This window comes from Paramisgurnus dabryanus, chromosome 6 (genome assembly GCF_030506205.2).
Source record: "Paramisgurnus dabryanus chromosome 6, PD_genome_1.1, whole genome shotgun sequence".
NCBI classification, from domain to species: domain Eukaryota; kingdom Metazoa; phylum Chordata; class Actinopteri; order Cypriniformes; family Cobitidae; genus Paramisgurnus; species Paramisgurnus dabryanus.
Window position 1 is genome coordinate 10,829,025 of NC_133342.1, and position 26,130 is coordinate 10,855,154.

Here is a 26,130-nt window from a genome sequence, read left to right on the forward strand (position 1 = left end):
GAACCATTTAGGGCCACCTGCTGGATAAATCGTTTATGTTTAACCCTTGTGTGGTGTTCGGGTCTGTGGGACCCGTTTTTAATGTTTACTTAAAGAAAAAATATGCAATTAATTGTTGTTTCAACCTCAGATTCATTGGCCTTGGCTCATTTTCTATAAAGAACATAAAAATAAACAACTTTATAATGACTGTACACTGTACACCCCCCTACACATTTATATTACATATGTGGTGTTCGGGTCCACTGGATCCGGGGGTAATAAGAGAGTGAAAATTGAATGTGCTATATGTAACTTCACTTTGTTATTCTCCTATCTGGGACTCCTGTGAGTGCATGAGTGTGTTTGTATATATGTCTGTACATATGTGATGGATGCATGTCAGAGTTTTGTCCTTCTGCACTTGCTGTAACAGCGCAAAGATACAACATGTTATATATCAAGCATGAACACTTGACTGCCCCCACTGTCCCAAAAACTTTACCTTTTGTCTAAAAGGAACAATTCTACATTTTACTATTATATTCCTTACAAAATATAACCATGGTCGTATTATAGTAAAAGTGTAGTAATCATGGTAAATTGGTGTATTGATTACCATTCCTTGCCTGAACACATGAGTTTACCACAAAACCTATGGTGTGTGTGTGTTTGTGTGTGTATGAGTGTGTGAGAAAGAGTGAGAAATAGAGAAAGTATAATTTCATATCCAAGCATTTTCATCATTTTAGGTTGTAGCCAAAAACAACACATTGTACTGCAGTGTGTGTGGACATAAGATAGACAGGAAGACACAGTATACGTCTATAAAATGCAAGAAATGCATATGCAACACAGCTACACAGTAAAAATCTGCTTCTTATGTGTTGTGTAGGCTGACATGAACAGGTTATGTGTTCAGTGTAGATAATGTGTTATAATACCGCATCTTTTCAGATGAGGCTTGTGCTGTGTAGACGGACACAAATGTGTACAATTTCAAACTAAGTTCAAATAATTAAATGTCAAAGTGATGAAAAAGTGATGAAAATACTTATTTTATATAAACATCTGGGGGAGAATAGAACTTTCTTCTCTTATTTCATATTATCACAAAAACGAATGGCACTTTAATCTATAAATAGTCCTGTACCAGTGGTAAATGACAAATATTAACCATAAATTATATCTATATTACTTGCAATAAGGCTAAAGTAATCATCTGTAAACAGTTATATATAAATTAGTATGACTGCATTGGTTTAAGATACGAATAGTACAGTGGGTCCACTAGACCCACAAACATTGTCTAAGTAACAGAAATATGAACACCACACGAGGGTTAAAGGAGTCATATTATGAGATTTGCTTAAGATGTCAAATAAATCTTTGGTGTCCCCAGAGTACATGTGAAGTTTTAACTCAAAATACCCCACAGATAATTTATTATTACATGTCAAAACACTTTATAGATCAAAGCAAAAATGTGGCGTTTCTTGGGTGTGTCATTTAAAATGCAAATGAGCTGATAATGCAAACACTGATCACCATAATGGCGGTTTGTTAAAATTAAAACTGTGCGGTCAATAAGTTTTTCTATTTCTCTTTCTAGTTGCACTAAATGGCAGTGTCGTGGTTGGATCTCGCAGTGCTCTGATGTCATCTGCTTGTCTGTTCTTGAGGCGTTGTGTAAAAGTTGGGCACACATAAAAACTCGAGACAGCCATGAACTTCTCTGCCTAGGCCTGCAACTCAATTGTATATAGCAGGAAAAGTTCTCTCTTACTTCTCAGTGTGAGAAATACAAAGTGTGGCAATCGAGCGTGTGAACTGACTGAAATGCGTGCGTCTCACAGTGAATGTGTGAGACTTAAGAGTCCAACTGATCTTAGATCTAATTACTCTTAATTATGTGATAATAAACCTAGGAACAGGTGAAGTTGAAAGTTGAAATATGAAATATTGTCAGTCATCCTTCCCAGCGAACAATTTTTGGTTCCCAAAATGTTCCCCTAACGTTAGGGGTTCTCAAAACTTTATTGTCCAAGGTTTGTTTTTGGTTAGCCAGGAAAGTGTTCTTTAAGAAAATAGAACATGATTTTAGGTAAGTATACTGTTCTCTTAACTTAGAATAAAAATAACCACCTTCCAATGTTATGGTAACGTCATTTTATGGTTGCAAAAATAACCAAAAAATAACAATTAGAGTACATATAATAGATTTTTAGGTTATTTAAAAATAACTACCCTGCAACATTATGGGAGCAATATTTTTTCATTGCAAAAAATAACAGATTACATTAAAATTTGTTTTTAAGTTATTTAAAAATAACCACTCTGTAACGTTATGGGAGCGTTATTCTATCATTGCAAAAAAAATAATAATTAGAGTCCGTTATGTATATTTTATTTTTAGGTTATTTAAAAATAACCACTCTGTAACATTATGGGAACGTTATTTATCGTTGCAAAAAATAATAATTAGAGTACGTTATGTATAATTTATTTTTAGGTTATTTAAAAATAACCACTCTGTAACATTATGGGAACGTTATTTATCGTTGCAAAAAATAATAATTAGAGTACGTTATGTATAATTTATTTTTAGGTTACTTTAAAAAGCTCTATAACGTTATGGGAACGTTATTTAAATGTTGCAAAAAATAACAATTATAGTACGTTATGTATAATTTATTTTTAGGTTACTTTAAAAAGCTCTATAACGTTATGGGAACGTTATTTAAATGTTGCAAAAAATAACAATTATAGTACGTTATGTATAATTTATTTTTAGGTTATTTAAAAAATAACCACCATGCAACGTTATGGGAACGTTATTTTATTGTTGCAAAAAATAATAATTAGAGTACGTTATGTATAATTTATTTTTAGGTTATTTTAAAAAGTTCTGTAACGTTATGGGAACGTTATTTTAATGTTGCAAAAAATAACAATTATAGTACGTTATGTATAATTTATTTTTAGGTTATTTAAAAATAACCACCATGCAACGTTATGGGAACGTTATTTTATCGTTACAAAAAATAACAATTATAGTACTTTATGTATAATTAATTTTTAGGTGATTTAAAAATAACCACCATGCAACGTTATGGGAACGTTATTTTATCGTTGCCTCAGGACTGGTTAGTAGACATTTGAGTATTTCTATACTACAGAGTCATAGATAAAACCAAACATATACCTTTGTTGTTATTTTTATGTGTATTTGCTTGTAAAAATTTGTATTTATTGTTTCTACGCTTTGGCAACGTAAAGATCCTTTTTTTTTACCATGACAATAAAGCCTGTTTTGAATCTAGTGCTGCTTGTACTCTTATCAGATTACATTTAAATGTTGTATTTTAGATGCTTTATCCGAACTCTAGGAGTTTATTGTAGGTTAGAGACACAACTTTATTTCTTTGCTAAGACAGATGGGAGGCGCTATAAGGCACATTCACAGCTGTCTGATTATTAATGGACAGTGAAACACAAGAAGACAAGAACCAATAGTTAAGTTATTTCATGTAGTTTATTAGGGGGTTTAAATTAATCCTAAATTATTTAGTTATTTAAGTAGTTTTTACAAACCTTACAAATACTGGTGTACATCTTGAAACAAAATAATGGCACTGATATATGTAAAGATACGTCAGTGCATGATGTTTTTTAATGAAACATGCATTAGTCTGGGACTAGGATAAGCCCTGTCAGGGAAACTGCCCCTAAACATTTTAACTATAAGTAAGAAATGATTTTTCCTATGTAAAAAGATAAACACATATACACATCTAATATATAAACACACAAAAGCAATAAAATATACTGATTGTTTTGCTTATTGCAACCAGTAAAAATTGAAAGCAAAATGTGTGGCTGTATTTTACAGAATAAATGAATAGCGTGAGAGTTTTTGTTCAGGGTTAGGGCTCATGGTTTTGTTTTAGGCCAGCGGTTTCTTCTTCACTTCATGCAGGGTTTGATAAGGGTCCTGATCCTGACGGCCCAAACCCTGAGAGAAGCAAAGATATTTCATAAACACACGACTTTACCAAAGACATTAAATAATCAGATGATTAAAGGACATTAAACGGCAGAATACCTCATAGATTCCTCCGCCTTGTTTCTAAAAAGACAAAATGGACATTAAAAGACAGAAAAAAAAACTGGCAAAGCAACATTTCTGAGAAGTCAGTTGCTCAAGACTAAAGAGTTTGTATGTTTCCACATTAGTCACACAACTAATTCCTCTTTCTCTTCTTCTTTCGCCTCCTCTCGGTCTGTGCATTTGGTCACGATATTTGACTGTATCTTTTGATTTATGCCAAACATTAATTATGTATTTTGCATGTAAATGTTGATGTGCGACACTTTAATATATAACACGTGCAAAGACATTTTAAGATTCAGATAAAATGAGACAAATGGAGATGTGTGTTTTATTATAAACCTCTCTCTGTGGTCAGTCGAAGCACGAAACCCACAGTTGTGACACAGGAAGTACCAGACACACACACACACACGCGCACACACACAAATACACACACACACAAATATATATATATATGAACTCACCTCTGGACAACTTGCATTAGATGGCCGCATCTGTCAACAACCAAATATGAACAATGAATATGAACTCAAACAACTCACAAGTTCTTCATTCAGACTCAATGGAGCTCATCTGTGTCTCCAAAACAAATAATGGAAACAGGATTGAGCTCCATTTTGTTTCTCTTCTCAGATCCTCAACATTCAGAAGTTTCACACTACATTACATTTCTGGAATTGTTTATTTAAATGTAAATAAACAAAACCTTTATGGCTTTATAAACAAAAAAGGTTATGTCTTAAAATGTACACTGTAAAAAATGTTGCTGTGGTTCTGCAGCTGTTTGACAGGAACTTACTGTAGTTTAAATGCATGTTATTTACTGATAACAGTTTGTTGAAAGTTAAATAAACATTAACAAGTCTTCATCTTTACAGAATAAAACTATAAAATAATAGACACATGCATTCTGGGAAACAAATCTGAAGGGAAAAAACAGGATTGAGGATTACTGTTTCCCAGAATGCTTTGCATGAGGCTGTTATTTTATAGTTTTATTCTGTAAATATAAAGACTTGTTAATGTTCATTTAACTTTTAACAAACTATTGCCAGTAAATAACATCAATTTAAATCTACAGTAAGTTACTGGCAAACAGCTGACTGTAATACTGTCATTTCTACAGACATTTATAACAGTGTATATATTTTTATTTATATCAGTTTGTGATTTTAAGTTAATTCCAATGCTAGGTGACTAATGAAAGGCAATCTTTATGAGCTCAGATCTCATTGTTAGATGTTCATTAGATGCTCTTTGGTCTGCTGGTGAACACAGATTTTAGCTGTAAGTACACAAAACCAAACACTGACACATTCTCAAACTTATCTTTACTTTCTTCAAATGAAAAGTTTGACCATAGGTGACCGGTTGTTTCAGAGTTATTAACGGAACAGTAAAAATGCTGGGTTATATTTAACCCACTGTTGGGTTAAAAAGAGATGAGCCCAGCCCATTGGGTTGTCATTTGGTCATTTAGTTAAATCATATTTGAAGATTTATCCGCTTTATTGTTTCCTACTCTATGTAAGTCGCTTTTGGATAAAATGTAAAAGTAAATAACATACAGAATTAATCTTTACATATGATTTGACTAAATGCCTTGTATCTAAAACCGATTGCAGTTGCAGATAATAATAAAGCAAACAATGTCATACTTAAAAAATGCTTAAATAATAATAATAATAATATATAAAATAATTACTAAATAATAAACTTATATGAATTAATTACTTGATTTTACTTATTTGTTAAAATTTGAAGTCAAAAAAACGTAATACATTTCTTTGTGATGTAGCTGCAAATAAATCTAAAATCAGATGATAGAAATGAAGTCTTACCCTTAATCTGCAGTATAGGACTGTTAACACGATGCCATAGACGATCAGAATCCCATCCAGAATATAACACACACCATTGTCCGCTTGTGCGGCTTAGACAAAAATAACAACGATAAAACATTTTATACAAAACCTTACAAACCATACAAGTATGTGCTTAATCTCGTGTGAAATATAAATAAAGTACAGGTTAACAATTAAAATAAGCTGAATTAAATAATAAGATGAATTTTAGCTGAATTTACACAGTAAACTGTAACTATTGGTTTTGTTTTGGACATTATTGGACTGCGTTAATAAATATTTTCACAAAAAAACTTTTTAAAAATATTTTTATGACAATAATCTTACCAACACATCCAACTTTCAACAGAAGAGCCAAACCGATTCCCAGCAGGTGCATTTTTCCTTAAAATAGTCAGATGGCGTTAAAGACGAGAGAGATGATTGATGTTTGGAAATAGAGACACGAGTGTCATTTACCAGGAAACTGTGGGCTTCACAAAGTGTCTGTTCAGCGACACACACACACCAACACACACACACACATTTTCTCACCTCACTTTTTTTAAGGTCTTATTTAGATAAACCAAACCTCTCTTCCTGTTTCTGAGATGAGCTGGACATTTAAGAGCAGAAAACTGTTTTTTAGTTCAGCTGATTTTCTCAACAAAGTAATGGCGAATGTTAAAACGTCTGTTTGACAGGAACGTACTGTAGATTTAAATTGATGTTATTTACTGCCACAGTTTGCTTAAAGATAAATAAACATTGAACATTAAAAAGTCTTTATGTTTACAAAATAAAACTAAAATAACAGCTTCATGCAAAGCATTCTTGTCAGTAAATAACATCAATTTAAATCTACAGTAAGTTACTGGCAAACAGCCGCATAACTACGGCTAATGTTTTACAGAATAATGTCTGTATTAAATACAGTGAAAATAAGAAGAGTTTTATAATAACTTTCAGTCTCTGAGGTTTTCTGACTTTAATCTACATGTATGTGCCTTGCAGATCTTAAGATTGATCTTATCTCATTCTTCAAAATGTCTTCCTGGTCTTATTGAGAATGATTCGTTCAGTTTGTTTTTAATATAACTTTCTCTCTTCTTGTCAACTGATGTCTTTTATTTTGCTCTCTGGGTGACAGAGAGTTTAATATTGAATCCAGAGAAGATGAAATATCAGTTTTGCAAGTTGATATTTTACAACAGATACTAAATGTTGAGTCATTTCCTTTAGCTAAACTTAACTTAGAAAAGAAGTACTAGTCAGTGTGCTAAAAACGACACACTTCATGATGTGATCTGTTACAATGATGGAAATCACCAGATTAGTGTGACGTTTTAAAATGACATTAAAGCTTAGGGATCAGCGCAGTATTATTTTTTAATAAATCAAGAAAGACTGATGCATGGGCGTATAAGATTACTCAGATCAATCTGTAATACGCAACAGGCTCATTTCTGTGTGGGGCAGCAAAACTCTAGATGTTAAATGTTAATGATGTCACAAGCAAACTTCAATAATATATTTAAAAAAAGATTTATAATGAATTTAAAACTCATTATATTTAGTAAAAAAAAAAATCAATCTATTTAATTTACAGTAGTTTACTGTAATGTGAAAAATCTGACTATTTAAATTGTGAAACATAATTTCAGTAAAACTTAATTTAGGTGTTTATTGTATTAAATGTTTTTAGTACTTATTCAAAAACTAATTATATTATTCCCAGATTCTTTTGTTACTGTAATATAATATTGAAAATGGGATGGATTAGATTAAATTAGTTTATAGAAATTCAGGGATAAAAAGCATCTTAAAATGTTTATCAGAAACATCATCTTGAAAGCTTTTAAAATGTGCTTTATTTTCTTTTTGTAAAACAATTTCACTTTCTTTTGATTTTGTTGTGAGATCAGAGATCTGTGACCCGACGCGAATACTACAGATTTAAAAACAAATAAGGCTTTGGAAAAGAAGTCACGTTTATTCAGTTTTTTCAAGGCATGAATTTCTCAGAGAAAATAATGACATCATTGTTTAAAGAAGCTTTTCATTCATCTCAACAAAATAATGCTGCATATCATTAATCATTCGATTTTTAAATCTCCAATCTCTCAACTGGAAAAATGATACAAAAGTCAAAGTAAAGTCAGTGTTTGGAGTTTTACTGTGTAGTCGCATCAGACGGCTCGCTCAGATCCTACTGAACGGACCGGATTACATTCCCAAACCCAAAATATTAATGTCAAACTCACAAAGCTATTGCACATACTCACTGCATACAAGCACGCACACGCACACACATACACACACACACACACAGACACACGCACACAAACACGCACACACAGACACACGCACACAAACACGCACACACAGCACACACACACACACACAATGTTAAACATTTAAAATCAGCTTTTTAAGTCTGTGCGACAATCATGTTATAGTCAGAAAACATTGATCATTATAAAAAACATAACAAAAGAATATGAACAACAGGACACTAGACAAGTTCGTTCCAGCCCACCTAAAACTAGACCAGTTCAGAACAGACCGGCTAAAACCAGACCAGTTCTGACCAGCCTAGCTAAAACCAGACCAGGTAAAACCAGATCAATTTTGACCAGCCTAGCTAAAACCAGACCAGACAAACCTAGCTAAAACCAGACCCGTTTGGATCACCCCAGATAATACTAGACCAGTCCAGTCCAGGTAGAACCAGGACATTTTGGACCACCCTAGCTAAAAACCAAAGCAGTTCAGATCAGACCAGCTAAAACCAAACCAGTTTTGAACAAACCGGCTAAAACCAAGAGCAGTTCTGACAAGCCCAGTTAAAACCAGACCAGTTCAGACCGGCCCAGCTTAAACCAATGCAGCAAATCTTTATGTGGTTTTATTTTAGTTTGATCTGTGAGCAGTGAATAAATTATTGTTGAACTCAATTTGTGCGAGTTTGTGTTTGTGTGTGTGTGTGTGTGTGTGTGTGTGTGTGTGTGTGTGTGTGTGTGTGTGTGTGTGTGTGTGTGTGTGTTTGTGTGTCACTCCAGTGCACAAGTCTTTCTCTGTTAAAGGGGAATGTATCACTGTAGAATCTGGACTTTGGTTGGGTTCAGTAGGTCGTTGCGGGCGCTTCACGGGCAGCACTAAACAAAAGCTCCGCCTTCGAGGTGATGAAGTACGTCACCAACAGAGACAACAGCAAAACAGCCACACCCACCCCCAGCGTTAACATCTGTCAGGAATAAACAGAGACCAGAACATCAAATCAGTTTAACAGGCACACGTCACAGTACAGCGGTTTGGTTAAGCACCTCAGGGCGGTACGGTATGAGTAACTTCAGTACCTCTAGCTGTCGGCTGGCCACGAGAAAAACTCGAGCTTTGATGCTCTTCCAGCGAGACTCCGTCCACGTGGAATAATCTCTAGAGCCGTACTCCAGCAGTTCAAAGGCCGGCGAGATGGCTTTAGACAGACGAACGGACGCCCGCACACAGAACGCTTCAGCGCTGCTGTTATCAGAGGACGCACCAGAGACCCACAAATACGAATACAACTGAGAAAGCAAATAAAAAAAAAGATATCTGTCATGAGTGCAAGGCATTCTGGGACACACAGGTTTACTTTTAAAATCTAGCACACTACCTCTCTGTTTAAACCAGACCTGCAAAAAAATTGTGGCCAAAATCGACTCGCTCTCATGATATTTTAATGTCAAACCCATTGGTCTGCGGCTACGCAGCACTGCGTGAAGTCAACCAGAATTGAATCTGCCGATTGACACCGTTTCATATACAGTGCAGTTATATTCACATTTGGAACTTGGTGAGGATTCCTTTTTTTTCCCTTATCAAATACAACCACAAGTATTTAAAAAACAAATCCACTATTTATGTTTGGTAGCTAATTTCAGTTGAATATAAAGTAGATTTTCTATCTTTACCAAGAATGTTGTTTTTATAAAGAGTTGTAATCTAATCTTAATGATGGTTAAAGATAAAACTTTTATATCTGGGCATGCAAGGCTAGTGGTGATCCTGATATAAGCACAACATGTCAAATATTTGTTTTCTGTGAAATGACACACTTGTGTTAGTCAGTCCATCGGTCACGTTTACAAAAATGATCAATCAAAATCTGGTTGTTCTCTCTTGAGGCTTTAAAAGAAATGAATCAACATGTGTTTCTTACATCTTTATTTTCCGTGCTGACATCGCTGGGGTTCTGGCATTGGGTCTCCGTCAGGTTTGTCACGGTTCCCGTCAGGTTAGCCAGAATATACTGCACGAACTTCGTCACGCTGTGAACCGACCCGTGACTCCTCGGACCAAGACCGATGTAGAACTGAGGAGGTCCAGAAGCTTCAAGAGAGAACGTAATGAGCGTGGTTACTAGGGATGTCACAATTATTAAATAATCATCTCATCGCGATCGTTTGTCCTCATCGTGATATTGTAGATCACCGCAATGATTGCACATCTCTTTAAAAAACACAAGGGGGAGCTGCAGCACCTGTAAAAACGAAACTGTATCAGATGGAGCTACACGATACATCGCAAAGCCATTCAATACAGTGGAAAAAACAGCATTTAAAGAAATGCTGCAAATCTTTGATAAGCAGTATGAACTGCCAGGTAAACATACATTTCCAAAACAGCAATTCTAAATTTAGGGAAGTGAATGATGCTCTTCTTTAGGATCTGTAAGGAATTGATTTTTTGCAGCCACTACAGACATGTGGTCCAGTACTAATATGACCTTTAGTAGGATTGGCTACTATGAATTATTTCATGAACAAACAAAAATGTATGAGATTTAAAAAAGCAATAAAACAGACAATAAATTATCAGAATCTTCTAAATCCTAAAACAGGCAATTAATCTTGACAATTTATTAAACAATTAACCGTCAGCCAAATGTCATAATCGTGACAGCCCTTATGGTCACTGTCGTATGCATGTGTGCAGGATAAATGAGTTTGTGCGACTGTAGTTGTGATCACTATAAGAGTGCTTTGATATCTTGTGCATGTAATCAAAATGATGGACGTCACTGTTATTAAAGGTCCAGTGTAGATTTGTAGCGCCATCTAGTGGTGAGATTGTGAATTGTAACCAATGCTTACCCAAGCCTACCTCATACTAAAGTAATAAAAACAATACAGTTCATTATGTAAAGTCTTTATACAGCACTGATAATAATGTAGTAATGTGGATTAGATTGCATTTCTGTCAAGAGATCCTCCTAAAAGTTACACAATATAAAAGCCACATGTTTCTGCTCCTCTGTCAACTTTCTGGATCATAAATGATTTTGTGGCACACTTAAACAATCTTGAAATTCACCAAGACTTTTCAGAAGTGAGCGTGTGATGTCACTTTGCCTTCAACGGGACCTTCTTTATTTAAAACTGCTGCAAGGCAATGCAGTGGGGTCATGGGACAAATAATGATGTGAATGGAAGCATTGAAGCACTGACCTAACAATGAGCTGCCTTTCTTAGTTACGTCTGGATGCAGCAAAGACCTGAACCAACTGTTGTTCTTCTGAACCAGAAAACCATACAGCAACTGAGCAACCTGAGAGAGAGAGAGAGAGAGAGAGAGAGAGAGAGAGAGAGAAAAAAAAAGAGAGAAAGAGTTAAGCATGTGTATGTCATGTGAGAATGTGTGTGTATTATGTCTCTGGTCATGTGACTCACAGTTTTTGGGTCAGCAGTGATATTTTTTAACATTTTCTCTTCTCCTCCGGCCTGTCGGTAAAGTGTGCGAGCGACCAATGTGGCCACATCAGTGAGAGACTGAAATAAAAACAAACATGACAAAGTGAAATCTAACCAACAACCTGTCTACCATCTTCTTCCACAGAGCTCAATGCAATGCATTCTGGGATAGACTTGACCTGAGTTTATTTCAATATTTTGGATGTAAATTTGTATGGAATCTTATCTTTGGAAAGCTCTAAGAGTGTAGTTTTCATATTTTAAAGTCATTTTATTACAGAAATGATGTAGTGAGTGACAGTTTTTTGTTACATGACCCCCATAGGGGTATATTTATTTTGTATATTCATAACACTATATTTTTATGGTGCGATTACGATAGCGATATTTTAAAAAAGCTGTATGGCTGATATGAGCCCGAAATAAAACAAATGTATGTAATTATATAATCATTGGTCATTTTACTGTCCGCCAGACTTTGGCTTTACATGGAGTGACACTGAGCGTCTTTTTATTACAGACAACAAATTTAAGTAAAAGATAAATTTACTGGCCAATTGAAAATATCAAAATATCGAACAATATATCGGCCTCTGAAATACATCGGTCTATCACTACCAGTGTTGGGGAAAGTTACTTAATGCATTACAATATTAAGTAAATACCAAAAAAGTAACTAAATGCGTTACTTTTCATGGAAAGTAATGCTTACATTACTTTTAGTAACTTTTTCTTGGCTGATGCTTGATCTCTTTCAGGCCTTGCAGGTGTTTTTATGACTGAAAAGTTCAGCATTCAGAAATTGCATATTTCATCACAAAAATGTCGAGCTCTGGCCTGCCATCTCCGTTTCTGATTTAAACTGTTCCCACACAGGCGTGTACGCATAGAGTGCATAATGTGGCTACGTTTAGTTTAATTTCGTTAAATTCATCACTTTTTAAATCAAATTAATTAAACTAAAAAGTAACTTGCATTACTTTTTTTGTTCATTTAAACAAATAATGCGTTACTTTACTCGTTACTTCAGAAAAGTACAATTATTACTTAATGCAAATTACTTGTAATGCGTTACCCCCAACACTGATCACTACTATATAGAAAAATCTTCAGAATATGACAAGATAGCTCTAGGAATGTAGTTTTCATATTTCAAAACCTTTTAGCAGTAATAATAATAGTAATGCAGTGACAGTAATTTCTTCATTTGTGACAAGAGTATGCAGCAAACCAACGACACCTACTGGCCTTTGTTGGTAAAACCACAAAAAAGTGACTTATGGCTTCATGTTTATCGCATAACTGTTGTGAAATATTAAAATTTTTATCATTTTATTTGTAAATTAATATTTCCTCCAGACACTTTAGTGAAAAACCTTAAATTATCTTCTTTAAATCAAGCCCAAGATTAGACTTCTAGACCACAAAAAGCCAGTTATATTAATCTAAACTTTTCAAAAAGGTGGGGGGGGGGTTGACAGCTACGAGATCAATGTGAAGTGTAATCATTTCTCAGTCCAAAATATCTTAAAATATCGTACAGGTGTCTCACTATGATTTGAAATGATGTACCAAGTCTGGTAAACATGAATATTTTGCTCTCAAGACAATACTAGAAAACTCCCCACAAGACAAGCCATGTAATACAAGAACAAGCTTAACACATGTGGGCCTAAAGTTGATGTCAGAATGATGAATGGTCAGCTGACACTATGTCGCTATGGCAACAGATGTGATGCGGTACCTTGGCTGTATCGGTCTCATAGCGCATCTGCTCATCTGGACTCAGACCGTCAGGGTACGTCAAGTTCAGATTGACAGCGGTGTCGTACAAACTCTCGTAGTATCTGTTGAGAAGCATCCTTCATTAAATACTGACAGGTTGATGTGTACTGCTAGGCTGCTTAGCACATCATCGGGCACCTCGCTCATGACATCATATCTTAATATTTACAGTGTTTAAAGTCACGCGGTAGACTTTCATCGACTCAGTTTGATGTCATACCTATTGGTGAAAGCTGATTGGTGGTCTGTCAGCACGAGTCCTGGGATCTGTCTGGCTCGCAGAAAGCGCTGGAATGAGGAAGGCGGTAAAGCTTGAGTAACATCTGGCTCAGCCAGTTTCAGATTGAGATCAGCAGCTACAGACGTCATGTTTTTCATGAGAGCCGACACCTGCGAGAGACAGAGATGATGGATGAGATCATGACTGACGTATACTGTAAAGAAAACCAACAGTGTTTGTCTTGTTCACACACCTCTTCCTCTACAGTACTGCTGTTCTTGCGGGATACGGGGTCAGAGTGCATCCACAAGTCCCGCCCACTGCTTAACCCCACCTACAAACAAACAGGAGGTGTGCTGTAAATCTGTGAATGCATGTATGGGAACACATGAGAGGACACAGGTAATAATATCCTTATTTCCAAAGAGACACGCCCGGCATGACCTAAAATACGCTCTAGGCAAGCGGCTCACTAGGATTTGGAAGAGAAATGGTGCGCGGTCACACACCTGTCCGATCTCCAGCATAGAGTCAATGTTCTTCAAGTCCATAACAAACTCATTGTGTTGCATGTCATACACCATCTTGGAGCTGCCGATGTAGTCGAAGGCCTCCTGTGAGATTTAGATCATTGCGAGACATTTTAAAACACACAAATTCAACAACACGCTGAATGACACAGGCGTAACACACCCACCCCTTGGAAGAAAGTGAAGAAAATATTTCGAGGAGGCGGGGCTTCTTGAGTGACAGGATAGAGAGCCTGAACCGCAGCCAGCAGGGTGACGATACCGGACACGGTGCCTTCGGCTGCTGGAGCCTTTTCCCAGAAAAACGACCTTCCGTCAAGCTAAGACAGAAAATAAATCTTCATGTAAACAAGAGTTTGTGCAAGCAAATGACTTTATTTATATCATGCCATGATGCTAAACTTATATACAGTAAGTCTAAATGAAGGAAATTGATATTTTGCCCACATTTATTTACCACAAATAGTTTTCAAATACAAATACATTTAAAAGGTTTGCACATGTTGGGCCAGAATGACATGCAACGGATGTTTGGATATAAACGGGTACACGAGGTAAAGTTTACTCACTCTGGCCGCGGCGATGACGAAACTCTCGTTTTCTAGATGACCCTTGGCACTGTTGTTGAGGGGTTTTGTGGACAACCAGACGTTAAAATCATTTAAAGGATCACAGAGAGCCTCTGACAGGAAACAGAGATAAAAACAGGAGGAAATTTAAGTCTTAAAGTGCCTGAAAACACACAACACAAATGCTTTTCGAGTCTGGATGCGTTTGTGTGTACCTGGGTTGATGCTGAATTTGGTCTGGAGGTTCGTGCGTCTCATGCACGTGACGGTGTCGGTCGCAGCGTGCATGTGTGAAAACAACTGCATGGCACACAGTGGGTACTGAGGGGCGCTTCCATTGCTGCGTGCATTATGATCCTCATAACACTACACACATAAAACAGCATGATCACATGAATGTACGCCACTGTTAACACACATGTGTGTAGAAGACACAAACACACACCTTTCGAATGACCTCTGTTTGATTCTCGTCTTTCAGAGCAAACACAGGGAAACCGAATTCTTCGTAGGACAGTCCGTTCCCCAGAGGATTCCACACGGTGACGTTACAGTCTGTATACTGAGGCCCATAACTTCCAGAATACACACCTGAAAACCACACACAATTATGCTTGAATGCATTTAATGTCATTATATTTATCGCATGTGATTTTTGAAGAGTTTTTGGAGTAAACATGTATACAGTGCAAAAGTCTTGTGCACCCTAAATACAGTAATGTGCATAAAGATGTAGTATGCAGAACGCTTAAGCAAGCTTATTATTATGTAATACTGCATTTTTGTACTTAGACTACTCATACATTTATATAACATAACAAACTCATTTAAATGCATGCTTCTATTTAAAAAAATCCAGTTTAACAGATTTGGAGAACAAAAAAACATTTAACTTCTAATATGTACACATGCACACAAACCTGTATTCTGGTTGGGACAGGTCGTGTGAGGTGAGAATCCATCAGCAGGGCCTGTTTTTGAGACAATAACAGCGACCCCAGCCACCCTGGATGAGTTCTTCATTCTCAACATGACGGATCTGCAGTAAAACACACGAGATCAGATACACACAGACAGACAGACAGACAGACAGACAGACAGGCGTCTGGTGGTAAAGTACCTATTAAAGAAAGCCGTCTCCATGACAACCATGTAGGGAGGATGTGGTCCTGTATTGAGAATCCAGTCCAGGTCTGATTCAGTCTCCAGCACATGAAGAACACCTGTGTCTCCTGATATAGATGCTGAAAAAGAGAAATGAGTAAAACAAAACTATTCACTTACTTTCATTACCATGATTTTAACACTAAACTCTCAAAACTCGGTTCTGTCCCTGGTAACTCAAACTTTTTTAAAAAACACTCTTTTTTGTAACACATAATGTGTTATGATGGTTATGTTAAAGACAATAAAATAATATTTTTTGGTGTACTTCATAACATTTTCATTTAACTGAATAGATTTTATCATGGGAAAGTTATGCTTTTCTTTTTAAGTTTTTTTTTTGTTTTTATTGTTCACCCTTTAACGCATTTTATGCCTAATTTTATTTTTCCCAAAAATTATTTTGCATTCAAACTCTATTTGGAGGACCTCCATGGACACCCAAGGGTCCCCGGACCCCTGTTGGAGACCCATGTTTTATTCAGTCACTAACATCTGTCATTTATAACAGCTTTAAATGTTACCCATTTTATAAAGCGTATCTACATCACCTTTTAAAAACTCAACTTATATACAATTAAAAACCTCTGAAATGCCAATGGAGAAAGAAGGGTTGTTAAAATGAGGTGTTACCCTGAAGTTCTGACTGTGAACCCTTGTTGTAATTTTGTCTTTCACCATAGCAATTAAATGTTTTGTTTCAATTCAAGTTTTATTTTCAATTCTACTGAATGTTATATGTTGTTATGATTGCTTTTAATCATCATGACTAGTGAGTGAGACTAGGTGAGTAGTGGTGGGTGATATGAGCTGAGCTCAAACTCATATCAAGGTATTTTCAACTCTCCAGACATTATATTTGTATTACATTGTCATTTAAAAAAACATTTGGAATCACATTGTAGTAAACAAAATCTGTATTTTAAACATTATATAACATAAAAAGTGAGGGATTGGACATGATTTTTTTCTAACCCTAACTTTTCCCTCATCTTGTTAATTATATGCATATTGTCAATGTCGGATTTTAAACCTTGTGTCTTTAAAACTGCTACTTTTTCATGAAATGTTTTTTTTCATAATTCAACACATACAGGATATAAGTGATGCCTTTACAAAGATGCCTTTGATTTACTTTCACAACAGCTTCAAACAAAGTGAAAATTGTGCTTCTGGATTTTCCCTTTAGTTCACTTTAACATCACATTCACACTCATATTCACAACATATTTCCAATCATATAAATTATTTCCTAACATGAGCAGCTGCTCAGGGTGGCATTTTGTGGGGGTTGGCACAGGGTGCCCCAAAAAAAGAAAAAAATACAGACGTTCATTTACACTGTATGGGACATAAGAGATGGATGGCACTGGTTTGTAAATGTATGAATCTTGTTAGCATCAGAAGTTGCAACAAGTACCAAATGAAAGAAACTATATAAATGCAAAAATAGAATTCATCGATATGTAACGGTATCAACAGAATTGCAAAATCTATATCATGGAGCAACACAATACTGGTAATCACTTTTTTTACCGATATATCATCAATCCGGAAGTGTGGGATAGAGAAAGAGAGACTTACACTGACAGCCGATCTGATGTGTGGCGTTCAGCAGTCGAACACATGGTACCGTATCATTCAGTACAATATAAATCTTCCTTTCCACTGAACTGCTGCTTACACCTATAGACAAACACACAACACCAGACATCACATCTGATCTCTTTATACAGTTAACAACTTATACCAACTAATAAACCAGCAGAACACTTGATTAATATTCATCACACACTTTTCTGTAATACTTGACCGTGATTGGTCAATAGCAGCATTCTGCAGTCCAATAACCATGTAGCTAAACTATCACCGATGTTTTAGATCAGGGGGTTATGATTACAAGGACCCCCAAATAAGATAAACCTTTTGTGAGGGTCCCCTCGCTAAAATAAACATCTATATATTTGTATGTATAACGAAACATTGAAGCTGTCTAGACAGATAATTTCCCCCAAAATCAAATAATTGGTTCTTCTTAGAGTAATACTACATGTTTAGCCTAAAGAGAAACATTGTCAATCTAAATATATTTGAACTGCATAAACTTTCTGAAAACGACGGTATTACTTTTGGCAACTTACTGTATAAATGAGACGCTATTAGTCTCTATTTCTAGTATTGTAATATTATTTAATTGTTATTGAGTAACTGTTATATATTTATAGGCGAGGCCTGAAGAAGTAAACAATATCCATCACTTCATGACGACACACACGCAAACTTAAAAACGAAATGATGGCAATAATACTCACAGCTGTAAAATAAAGCAGCAATAATCAGTTTAAATGCGCCCATTGTCCTTAAATGTTCCATCTTCTTTATTTAGGAATCATCAACAAGGAACCGGAGAAGCGCGTGTTTACTTCCGCTTCCGGTTCCTTCTTCTTCTGCGTGTGAGAGATACCTCAGCCGAAACGCGCCACAGCGACACCAAGCGGCACACTTTTAGAAACGGGTTTTTATAATTATTTTTTGATACATTTATTAAATTAGTTTGGATTGTAACACTAGATCTTCCACAGGTGATAATGCATTAAAACGAATAATACTTTTTTACTTGTATATAACTAAGGTAATATCAATAAAAACCTTTAGTTTCATTTAGATTTTTAAATCACTTTGAATAAATACTAATAATAAGAAACGGATGAAAACATTTCTTATAATGGGAAAAGTATGAATAGATTTGAATTATCTATCTGGTATTTTCTATGTGTATACTTTGTATAAAAATAGTTTTATGTATGATTGTATTATATACTGTAGTGTATGTCATATCCAATGTATCCTGCACTTACATTTAATGTTTTTGTTATATAATGTTTTTTTTTTTAAAGCAAACTACAAAGACACCCGGCGACAGAGCGACATCTGGCGGCACAGCCACATCCGACATCGTCAGCGTCAGTGAGATGATACTCTTTGACATTTGACATATTTTTTTATTATAGAACAAGAGCATTCCATGCATACATATAAAGAGGACCACACCCTGCTTATTATTACATTTAAATGAGCTACAAATGGACCAAATCAAAGGGAGAATAAAAATAACAACAACATGGGGATATTTTACAATAAATCAATAAAATACATGGTTTTAAAAATTGTATACATTCGTTTTGCTTGTTGATTTTTAAGAGTCTTAACATAATGCCTTCTGTTCTAAATAATATGCTGCTAGGTTTGTTATGTAAATGAAATGTATCATATAATCAATAAGTTGATCAATATGTCTTTCTTCACTTTTATCATATAAAAATAATATCCCTTTCACTGAAAAAAAATGATTCATTCAATTTACTCAATTCTGTTAAAGTAAGTGGTTGAAATCAGTTTATTTAAGCTACATTTAAACAAATTTTTTTTGTTTTGTTTTGGTTTTTCTAATTTTTTTGTTTAAATGTAATGAGTAAATTGAATGAATCCTTTTTTTCAGTGACACTTAGGTTGGCATTTTATTCAGGCATGTGAACTCTTAAAACACAAGATGTATTTTGATAATTTGCTCTACATACACTCTAAAAATGGCTGGGTTATTTTTGACCCATAATGGGTAAATATTGGACAGAACACGTGCTGGGTTAAAAATGACCCCGTGCTGGGTTATTAATGACCCAATGCTGGGTTATTTTTATGCAACTATGGGGTATAATAACCCAGCAGTTGGGTTAAAATAATCCAGCATTGGGTAAATTTTTAACCCAGCACGTGTTCTGTCCAATATTAACCCATTATGGGTCAAAAATAACCCAGCAATTTTTTGAGTGTAAGTATAATCTGGCCATATTTTCTCTTCATTATTTTTCATATTCTAATTCAGTGCAACATAGACAAAGCCCAGAGAATCTACAGAATGTAGAATTCACTTTATTTAGATGAATACAATGAGAATTGATTTTGCTGAATTTATGAATACAATTAAAAGCTGCTGGATTACACAATAGGTTAGTAGTTTTAAAGATTCCAACTTTAATGTTTCTAAACAAAAAATATTTATTTATGATTTGAGTAAATAATCACTTTATATCTATACTTGCTGATGGAAACAATATGAAAATAAAAGAAAGAAAGAATAAAGATTATTTCAATAACAATCTAATTATTTAATAGCCATGAGCTCTGAAATATCAATGTAAAGCTAGAAAAGGCAGCATAATTACAGATAATAAAATCATCAGCATTTGAAAGTGGATTACTGTATGGTGCACAGCGTTGCAATCTTAACGCCAGCTGGCAAAATAAAAGCTCCACCCGTTCCAGGAAAATTAAGCAATTGGGCTAAAACCTTTGCTGCAATGCCGACTTCTACAACTGGAGCAGCAGGGAACAGAAAGGCCAAAAGCATAGGTGCAAAAGAACTGATGCCCAACCCTAACAGAAAGCTGGTAAGTATAGTTAGGATTTTAATATAATTTGAATAATCTTCAGTATTCTCACTTTCTCTCATTATCATCTCCTCATGAATCCATTCATCCAGACTCATCCTTTCAGTCCGCTCTCGCTCCTCTCTCTCCCTCTCTTCCTCCTCAAGTCTTCTGAGGATCATCTGATCCATCTCCAGAGATTCTCGCCACCGTCTCAGTCGTTCTGGAATGGGTTTCTCATTCTGTTCCTCTTTTTTTATATCAGACACAATCTGATTAATCCTGCCTTGGACACGCTTCTTTTTTCTCTCTGAATCTTGTCTATCTTCTTTCATGTCTGCAGTGAACGCAGTCCAGCGATCATCAGCCATTTTCTGTACGTCCGCCCTAATATTATTCGTTCTTCTCTCGTCTATTATTGCCTTGGCCTTCAGCATTACCTCCGTCATCTGATTGGTGAAGTGTGTGTTGTCATTCTGAACCAGCAACTTATCCACCATCTCCAGCAGTTGAACAACCTGACATTGGTTTGTCAGATCTGTGTTGTCAAAAGCAATGTAACGCTTCCCAAACATTTCCACGAGGTCTTGAACCTTTTGGTTTTGTTTTGAAATGAACAAATCGATAGGTTCTCGAAGTCTGTCTGCGTGAGAGAACACAATGATGGTGCGATGGGTGATGCCGTCATGAAACATCTCTCGAATCATGTCCACGGTCCGCTGCTGTTCCTCCGTATAACGCTCTATTGGTATGATCAGCAGAAACACGTGAGGACCAGGTGAAGACAAAGCTAGACAATGTATTAGCTCATGTTGTAGTTGCTCATTCGTGAGATCTGTGTCAAATAGACCAGGTGTGTCTACGAGCAGAAGGTTTCGTCTTGCCACCGTTCCACATTCTCGCTTGCACTCTTTGGTGACTGATCCCATGCTCATATCAGAAAGAAAACGCTCTTCTCCCAGGATTGTGTTTCCTGTTGCGCTCTTTCCTGCACCTGTTTTGCCCACCAGGACGAGACGCAGTTGGTTTTGCGTCAGGTCTTCTGCAGGTGGCTCACTCTTTATTGGCTCTTGTGAGTTTCTGTAGGACCTCCATCTGTTACTTTGAACATTGTATGGCCTTCTTGGTCCTTCAGGAAAAGAGAAAGGGGACGATTACAACACTAGTTATTTATTCCAGTTTGTGCATTATGACAGAAAATAAATCAAACGTGTTGATACTTTAATGGTTTCTCTTAGACGTCAATGAGATTAGATGAAGAGAGCGTTAGATGTTCCTGATTCTTAGATGTTTTTCCTGAGAAAAAGATTCAAATCTTCTAAATCTTCTTTAAACTCTACATAAATTTTCTAAATTATGATGTTTGACATTATGTACTAACTACCACCACAGAATTGCACTTTTGTGTTTTCTTGCCATAACAAACATGTTTTAAACACACAAAGTTATGGTGCCCCCCCCCCCCAAAAAAACTAACAAGCTAAGAATCAAGAGTCAAGTCCAACTAAAACAAACACTGAGCACCATAAGGATTACTTTAAATGAAACAGGCAACATCTAAACCTAAGTTAAGAAAATAACTCTACAAGTAAGATGTAAAATGCAATTTTAAGTTTCAAACAAAGATGGTGAGGATAAAGTTACAGATTACTTGCAGAGATTATTCTAACAGATTAACTCTAGGAGTTTTTCTGTGCAGATTTATAAAATAATAACAGGATGTTTACTTGCTCCAGATGATCTTAACCTCCTACCTTACTGCCGAATCCACCCAGATACCCAAATACTTGTATGATCCTCTGCCAAAATTAACCATTGTTTTACTACACTTAAAAAAACATGGTCACTGCACTTTTACTTCAAAAAACACCCATGATTAATTTTCATAAGGGAAGAAACTTGATTGATGTATTTATTAATCACACATTGTGGGTTCTCTTAACTTATCACTTTACTTTGTCATAATGGCACTCCCACGTGCTGTAAAGTCATTTTCTAATCATGGATGAAAAGTTATCGTTTCTTAGGGAAAAAAATAATTACACAACACAGATGATTTGTCAGAACTGGATAAAAAGAGAGAGATTTAGTTATTTTAACGCTAAAAACTAATTTTATTGTATGGACAACAATAAAATAAATTCAAACAGTTCTTATACGTAAGACTATTTGTCTGATAAAATATAAATGACTAATAAATTCAAATATTTCTTCTATCCCTTTTTTAAAAAACAATGTGAACAATTGTGAAACGATTCGCAGCTGTACAAAAACAGATTGTGCAATAAACAAATAAATATAGACATAGTAATAAATAATAACTAATTAAAAGAAATACAACGCAGTATTTAAATAAGCATGAATCTTTTGAAGAAGAGAAGCTCTACTTTAAACAACTATCTCTTTAAATAAAAGATGCTGAAATTACCTTGGTTCGACATGTTTTCCAGTTTGGGATGCTTGCTTAAGTAGCTCTGAATTTTAGTCCGTGTGCTGTATTTGAGGGGTAGGACTAATACAGAAACGAAACTTGGAGCGAACAGATGTGTTTTTGAGAGAAACAGATGTGTGGGACTCAGCGCTGCGCAGGCTGATCGGTCTATTACATCACAGTAACGCGAGATCACACTGTTCTTTATGCTCTCGAATCACTCTCGCGGTACTTTGATTTCATTCGCCGATCGGTCTGCAGTGTGCTTTCTTTTTGTTACACATTAACCAATGACCTCATCTCATGCAGTACACTATGCTCTGTTCTCTCTTATCATGATCAGATTCTGTTTGTATGTTTTTTATGACAATTCATCAGACAATCATCCCATGTGATGTACATTTAATAAGTTTTAATAACAATGTGTAAATAAACATCCGGTGAAGAATGAGAGACTGCATAGCAGCAAAGTTTTTATTTCATTTAAGCTGGAGATCATGAAAATAAAAATGTGCCACAAAGGTTGAAGTGCAATTTCACAATTCACTCTAAATAAAACAAAAGATTTTGGGGAAAGTGCTAAAACATTTCCACTTCAAGCGTGTACAATTCAGTAAAATAGCAACAGTTTCCCATTTAAAACCCACAAATAAAACATCACTCAAAGATTACCAATTGCAAATTAAACACTTTACCTTAATTTACTTTAAAACCACACCCTTTAAGACTGCTTATATAAGTAAGTAACATAAATATATTCATCTTTAAGTGCCAGTAACAGTTTCTTCAGTACACATACAGGTTTTTTCTTAATAATTCATTATTTAAATAAAAACTTTTAAGATAAACAAAGGGGTCATGAACTGGCTTTTTTGATTATTTTGTACTGTTCACTTTGGTCCAGTAATAGCAAATTTTTACCTAAAAAAGTCATAATTTGTAAATAAAAAGCTTTATTCTAACCGGTTTTTAAACACAGTTTACGTGAGTTTGTCGCATGGAAGAGTTTAAAGTAATCGCTCACTGCTGTTATTGTGTAACACTGTTGAATATAGCTGCAAGCAGCAATGGCGGGCCCTCGCACGTTTTTTTTACCGCTACACGGTGCGTCCGAGAAAACGATGCACGGTGGGCAAGGGCATCAAGTGGGTAAATATCAGTGGGCTATTTAATGTTATCACTGAGCCATTTGGGCACTGTAGCCAAAAGAAACCCCACATTTTAGACAAACGGGGGCACTAGTGAGCCACTTAAGAGACAAGCCTATGTCTGCCATTTTTGTGCACACTTAACAGCCGACAACTCTGATGTGTGTGCCTACTTTAAGGTTAATCTAAGAACGTCAAGAGCCTTAAATATGCTTGAAATAAAAGCAAAGTTTGCAGCGTTGCCATGGGAACAGCGTTCGAGATATAAAAAATCCCTTCGCAATTTATCATCTACAATGTCTTGGCATCATGTTGACCACTTTTGGTGTCAATCGCTAGAAAATCCTAGGAGGAGTATTTAAAAGAACATCGCATGGAACTGTCAAAAAAATCCAGCTTTGTGACTGACACACTTCCTGGCGCCTGGTGGTGGCGCTATACCCGGGAGTCACAATAGGCACATCAATGGGATCGGAATCTTCAGACGAACAAACACCCCGCGTGTCATCACAAGAAGAAATTTTTTGCCTTAGATATAAGACACTTCCTGTTTTTCTGATTTCGCCACAATTTTGTCGCCATGCCATGGCAGAACCGTTCGAGATATCAAAAATCCCTTCGCAATTTATCATCTACAAGGTCTCTGCATCATGTTCACCACGTTAGGTGTCATTCGCACGAAACCCCTAGGAGGAGTATTTAAAAGTTCACCGCATGCATTTTTTAAACAATCCAAAATAGCCGACTTCCTGTTGGGCGGAGCTAAAATGTTTGAGTGTGAAAGTTGTTTGGGTCGATGCGATCTATATGCGTACCAACTCTCGTACATGTGCGTACATGTTTGCTTGATCTGTGCCCCAATGTTTGTTTTTGCATTACAGGGGGCGCTACAGAGCTCCCTTGCCACGCCCGTATTCCAGCCTTTGCATGAGCCTAGTGGCACGTGACTTTGACATCTGTGCCAAATGTCCGTTGTTTTCGAGCATGTTAAGGCACCCAAAGTGCACGCCAAGAGCTTAAATATGCCTGAAAATGAAAGTAAAGTTTGACGTGTTGCCATGGGAACAGCGTTCGAGATATCAAAAATCCCTTCGCAATTTATCATCTACAATGTCTCAGCATCATGTTGACCACTTTTGGTGTCAATCGCATGAAAATCCTAGGAGGAGTATTTAAAAGTTCACCACATGCAACTGTCAAGAAATCCACCTTTTGTGACTGCCACACTTCCTGGTGCCTGTTGGTGGCGTTATACTCGAGACTCAAAATAGGCACATCGATGCGATCGGAATCTTTGGCCGAACATACACACTGCGTTTCATCCCAATAAGACATTTTTTGCTTTAGATATTAAACACTTCCTGTTAATCTGAATTCGCCTTAGATTTGTCGCCTCGCCATGGCAACATCGTTCGAGATATCAAAAATCCCTTCGCAATTTAGCAAGTCCAATGTCTCAGCATCATGTTCACCACGTTTGGTGTCAATCGTATGAATTCCCTAGGAGAAGTATTTAAAAGTTCATGACTGACACACTTCCTGGCGCCTGGTGGTGGCGCTATACCCGGGAGTCACAATAGGCACATTGATGCGATCGGAATCTTCAGACGAACAAACGCCCCGCATGGCATTACAATAAGACATTTTTTACCTTAGATATTAGACACTTCCTGTTTCTCTGATTTCGCCACAACTTTGTCGCTTCACCATGTCAGAACCGTTCGAGATATCAAAAATCCCTTCGCAATTTAGCAAGTACAATGTCTCGACATCATGATCACCACGTTTGGTGTCAATCCCATGAATCCACTAGGAGGAGTATTTAAAAGTTCAACGAATGCATTTTTTAAACAATCCAAAATAGCCGACTTCCTGTTGGGCGGAGCTTAAATGTTAGAGGGCGAAAGTTGTTCGGGTCGATGAGATCTATATGCGTACCAACTCTCGTACATGTGCGTAAATTTTTGCCCGATCTGTGCATCAATGTTTTTTTTTGCATTACAGGGGGCGCTATAGAGCCCCCGTGCCACGCCCGTGTTCCAGCCTTTGGATTTCTGCGATGACGGACGACTCTGACATCTGTGCCAAATTTCAAGAGTTTTCGAGTATGTTAAGGCCCCCAAAAAGTCCAAAAGTGTTAAAAAAAAAAAAAAAAAAAAAAATTATAAAAATAAATATAGCTGC

General features: G+C 36.1%; 3 protein-coding genes across 5 annotated transcripts; all 3 read right to left on the reverse strand.

Annotated features, from left to right (window-relative positions):
* Positions 1–3,495: 3,495 nt before the first annotated feature.
* fcer1gl (Fc receptor, IgE, high affinity I, gamma polypeptide like) lies at positions 3,496–6,445 on the reverse strand. Its single transcript, XM_065262273.1, has 5 exons — positions 6,286–6,445; positions 5,935–6,026; positions 4,558–4,587; positions 4,085–4,108; positions 3,496–3,994 (listed from the first exon to the last, which is right to left on the reverse strand). Exons 1-5 carry the CDS (start codon positions 6,335–6,337, stop codon positions 3,926–3,928), a joined length of 267 nt encoding a protein of 88 aa, XP_065118345.1. The 5' UTR covers positions 6,338–6,445; the 3' UTR covers positions 3,496–3,925.
* Positions 6,446–7,910: 1,465 nt separating this feature from the next.
* On the reverse strand, positions 7,911–18,386 carry ncstn (nicastrin). The gene is made up of 17 exons (XM_065261938.1): positions 18,253–18,386; positions 17,525–17,626; positions 15,897–16,020; positions 15,697–15,815; positions 15,222–15,367; positions 14,992–15,142; positions 14,777–14,889; positions 14,375–14,527; positions 14,187–14,291; positions 13,931–14,011; positions 13,678–13,847; positions 13,417–13,519; positions 11,652–11,750; positions 11,430–11,529; positions 10,142–10,311; positions 9,297–9,506; positions 7,911–9,184 (listed from the first exon to the last, which is right to left on the reverse strand). The coding sequence occupies exons 1-17, from the start codon at positions 18,311–18,313 to the stop codon at positions 9,062–9,064; spliced, it is 2,130 nt and encodes a 709-aa protein (XP_065118010.1). The 5' UTR covers positions 18,314–18,386; the 3' UTR covers positions 7,911–9,061.
* Positions 18,387–19,685: 1,299 nt separating this feature from the next.
* Positions 19,686–22,891, reverse strand: LOC135744331 (uncharacterized). Of its 3 annotated transcripts, XM_065262361.2 has the most exons (3): positions 22,796–22,859; positions 21,588–21,663; positions 19,686–21,496 (listed from the first exon to the last, which is right to left on the reverse strand). In XM_065262361.2, the coding sequence occupies exon 3, from the start codon at positions 21,300–21,302 to the stop codon at positions 20,196–20,198; it is 1,107 nt and encodes a 368-aa protein (XP_065118433.1). In that variant the 5' UTR covers positions 21,303–21,496; positions 21,588–21,663; positions 22,796–22,859; the 3' UTR covers positions 19,686–20,195. The 3 variants fall into 3 exon arrangements, with proteins under 3 accessions (XP_065118433.1, XP_065118434.1, XP_065118432.1); XM_065262362.2 differs by lacking the exons at positions 21,588–21,663; positions 22,796–22,859 and adding an exon at positions 22,122–22,677; XM_065262360.2 differs by lacking the exon at positions 21,588–21,663 and having other exon boundaries at positions 19,687–21,496; positions 22,796–22,891.
* Between the last annotated feature and the right edge of the window lie 3,239 nt (positions 22,892–26,130).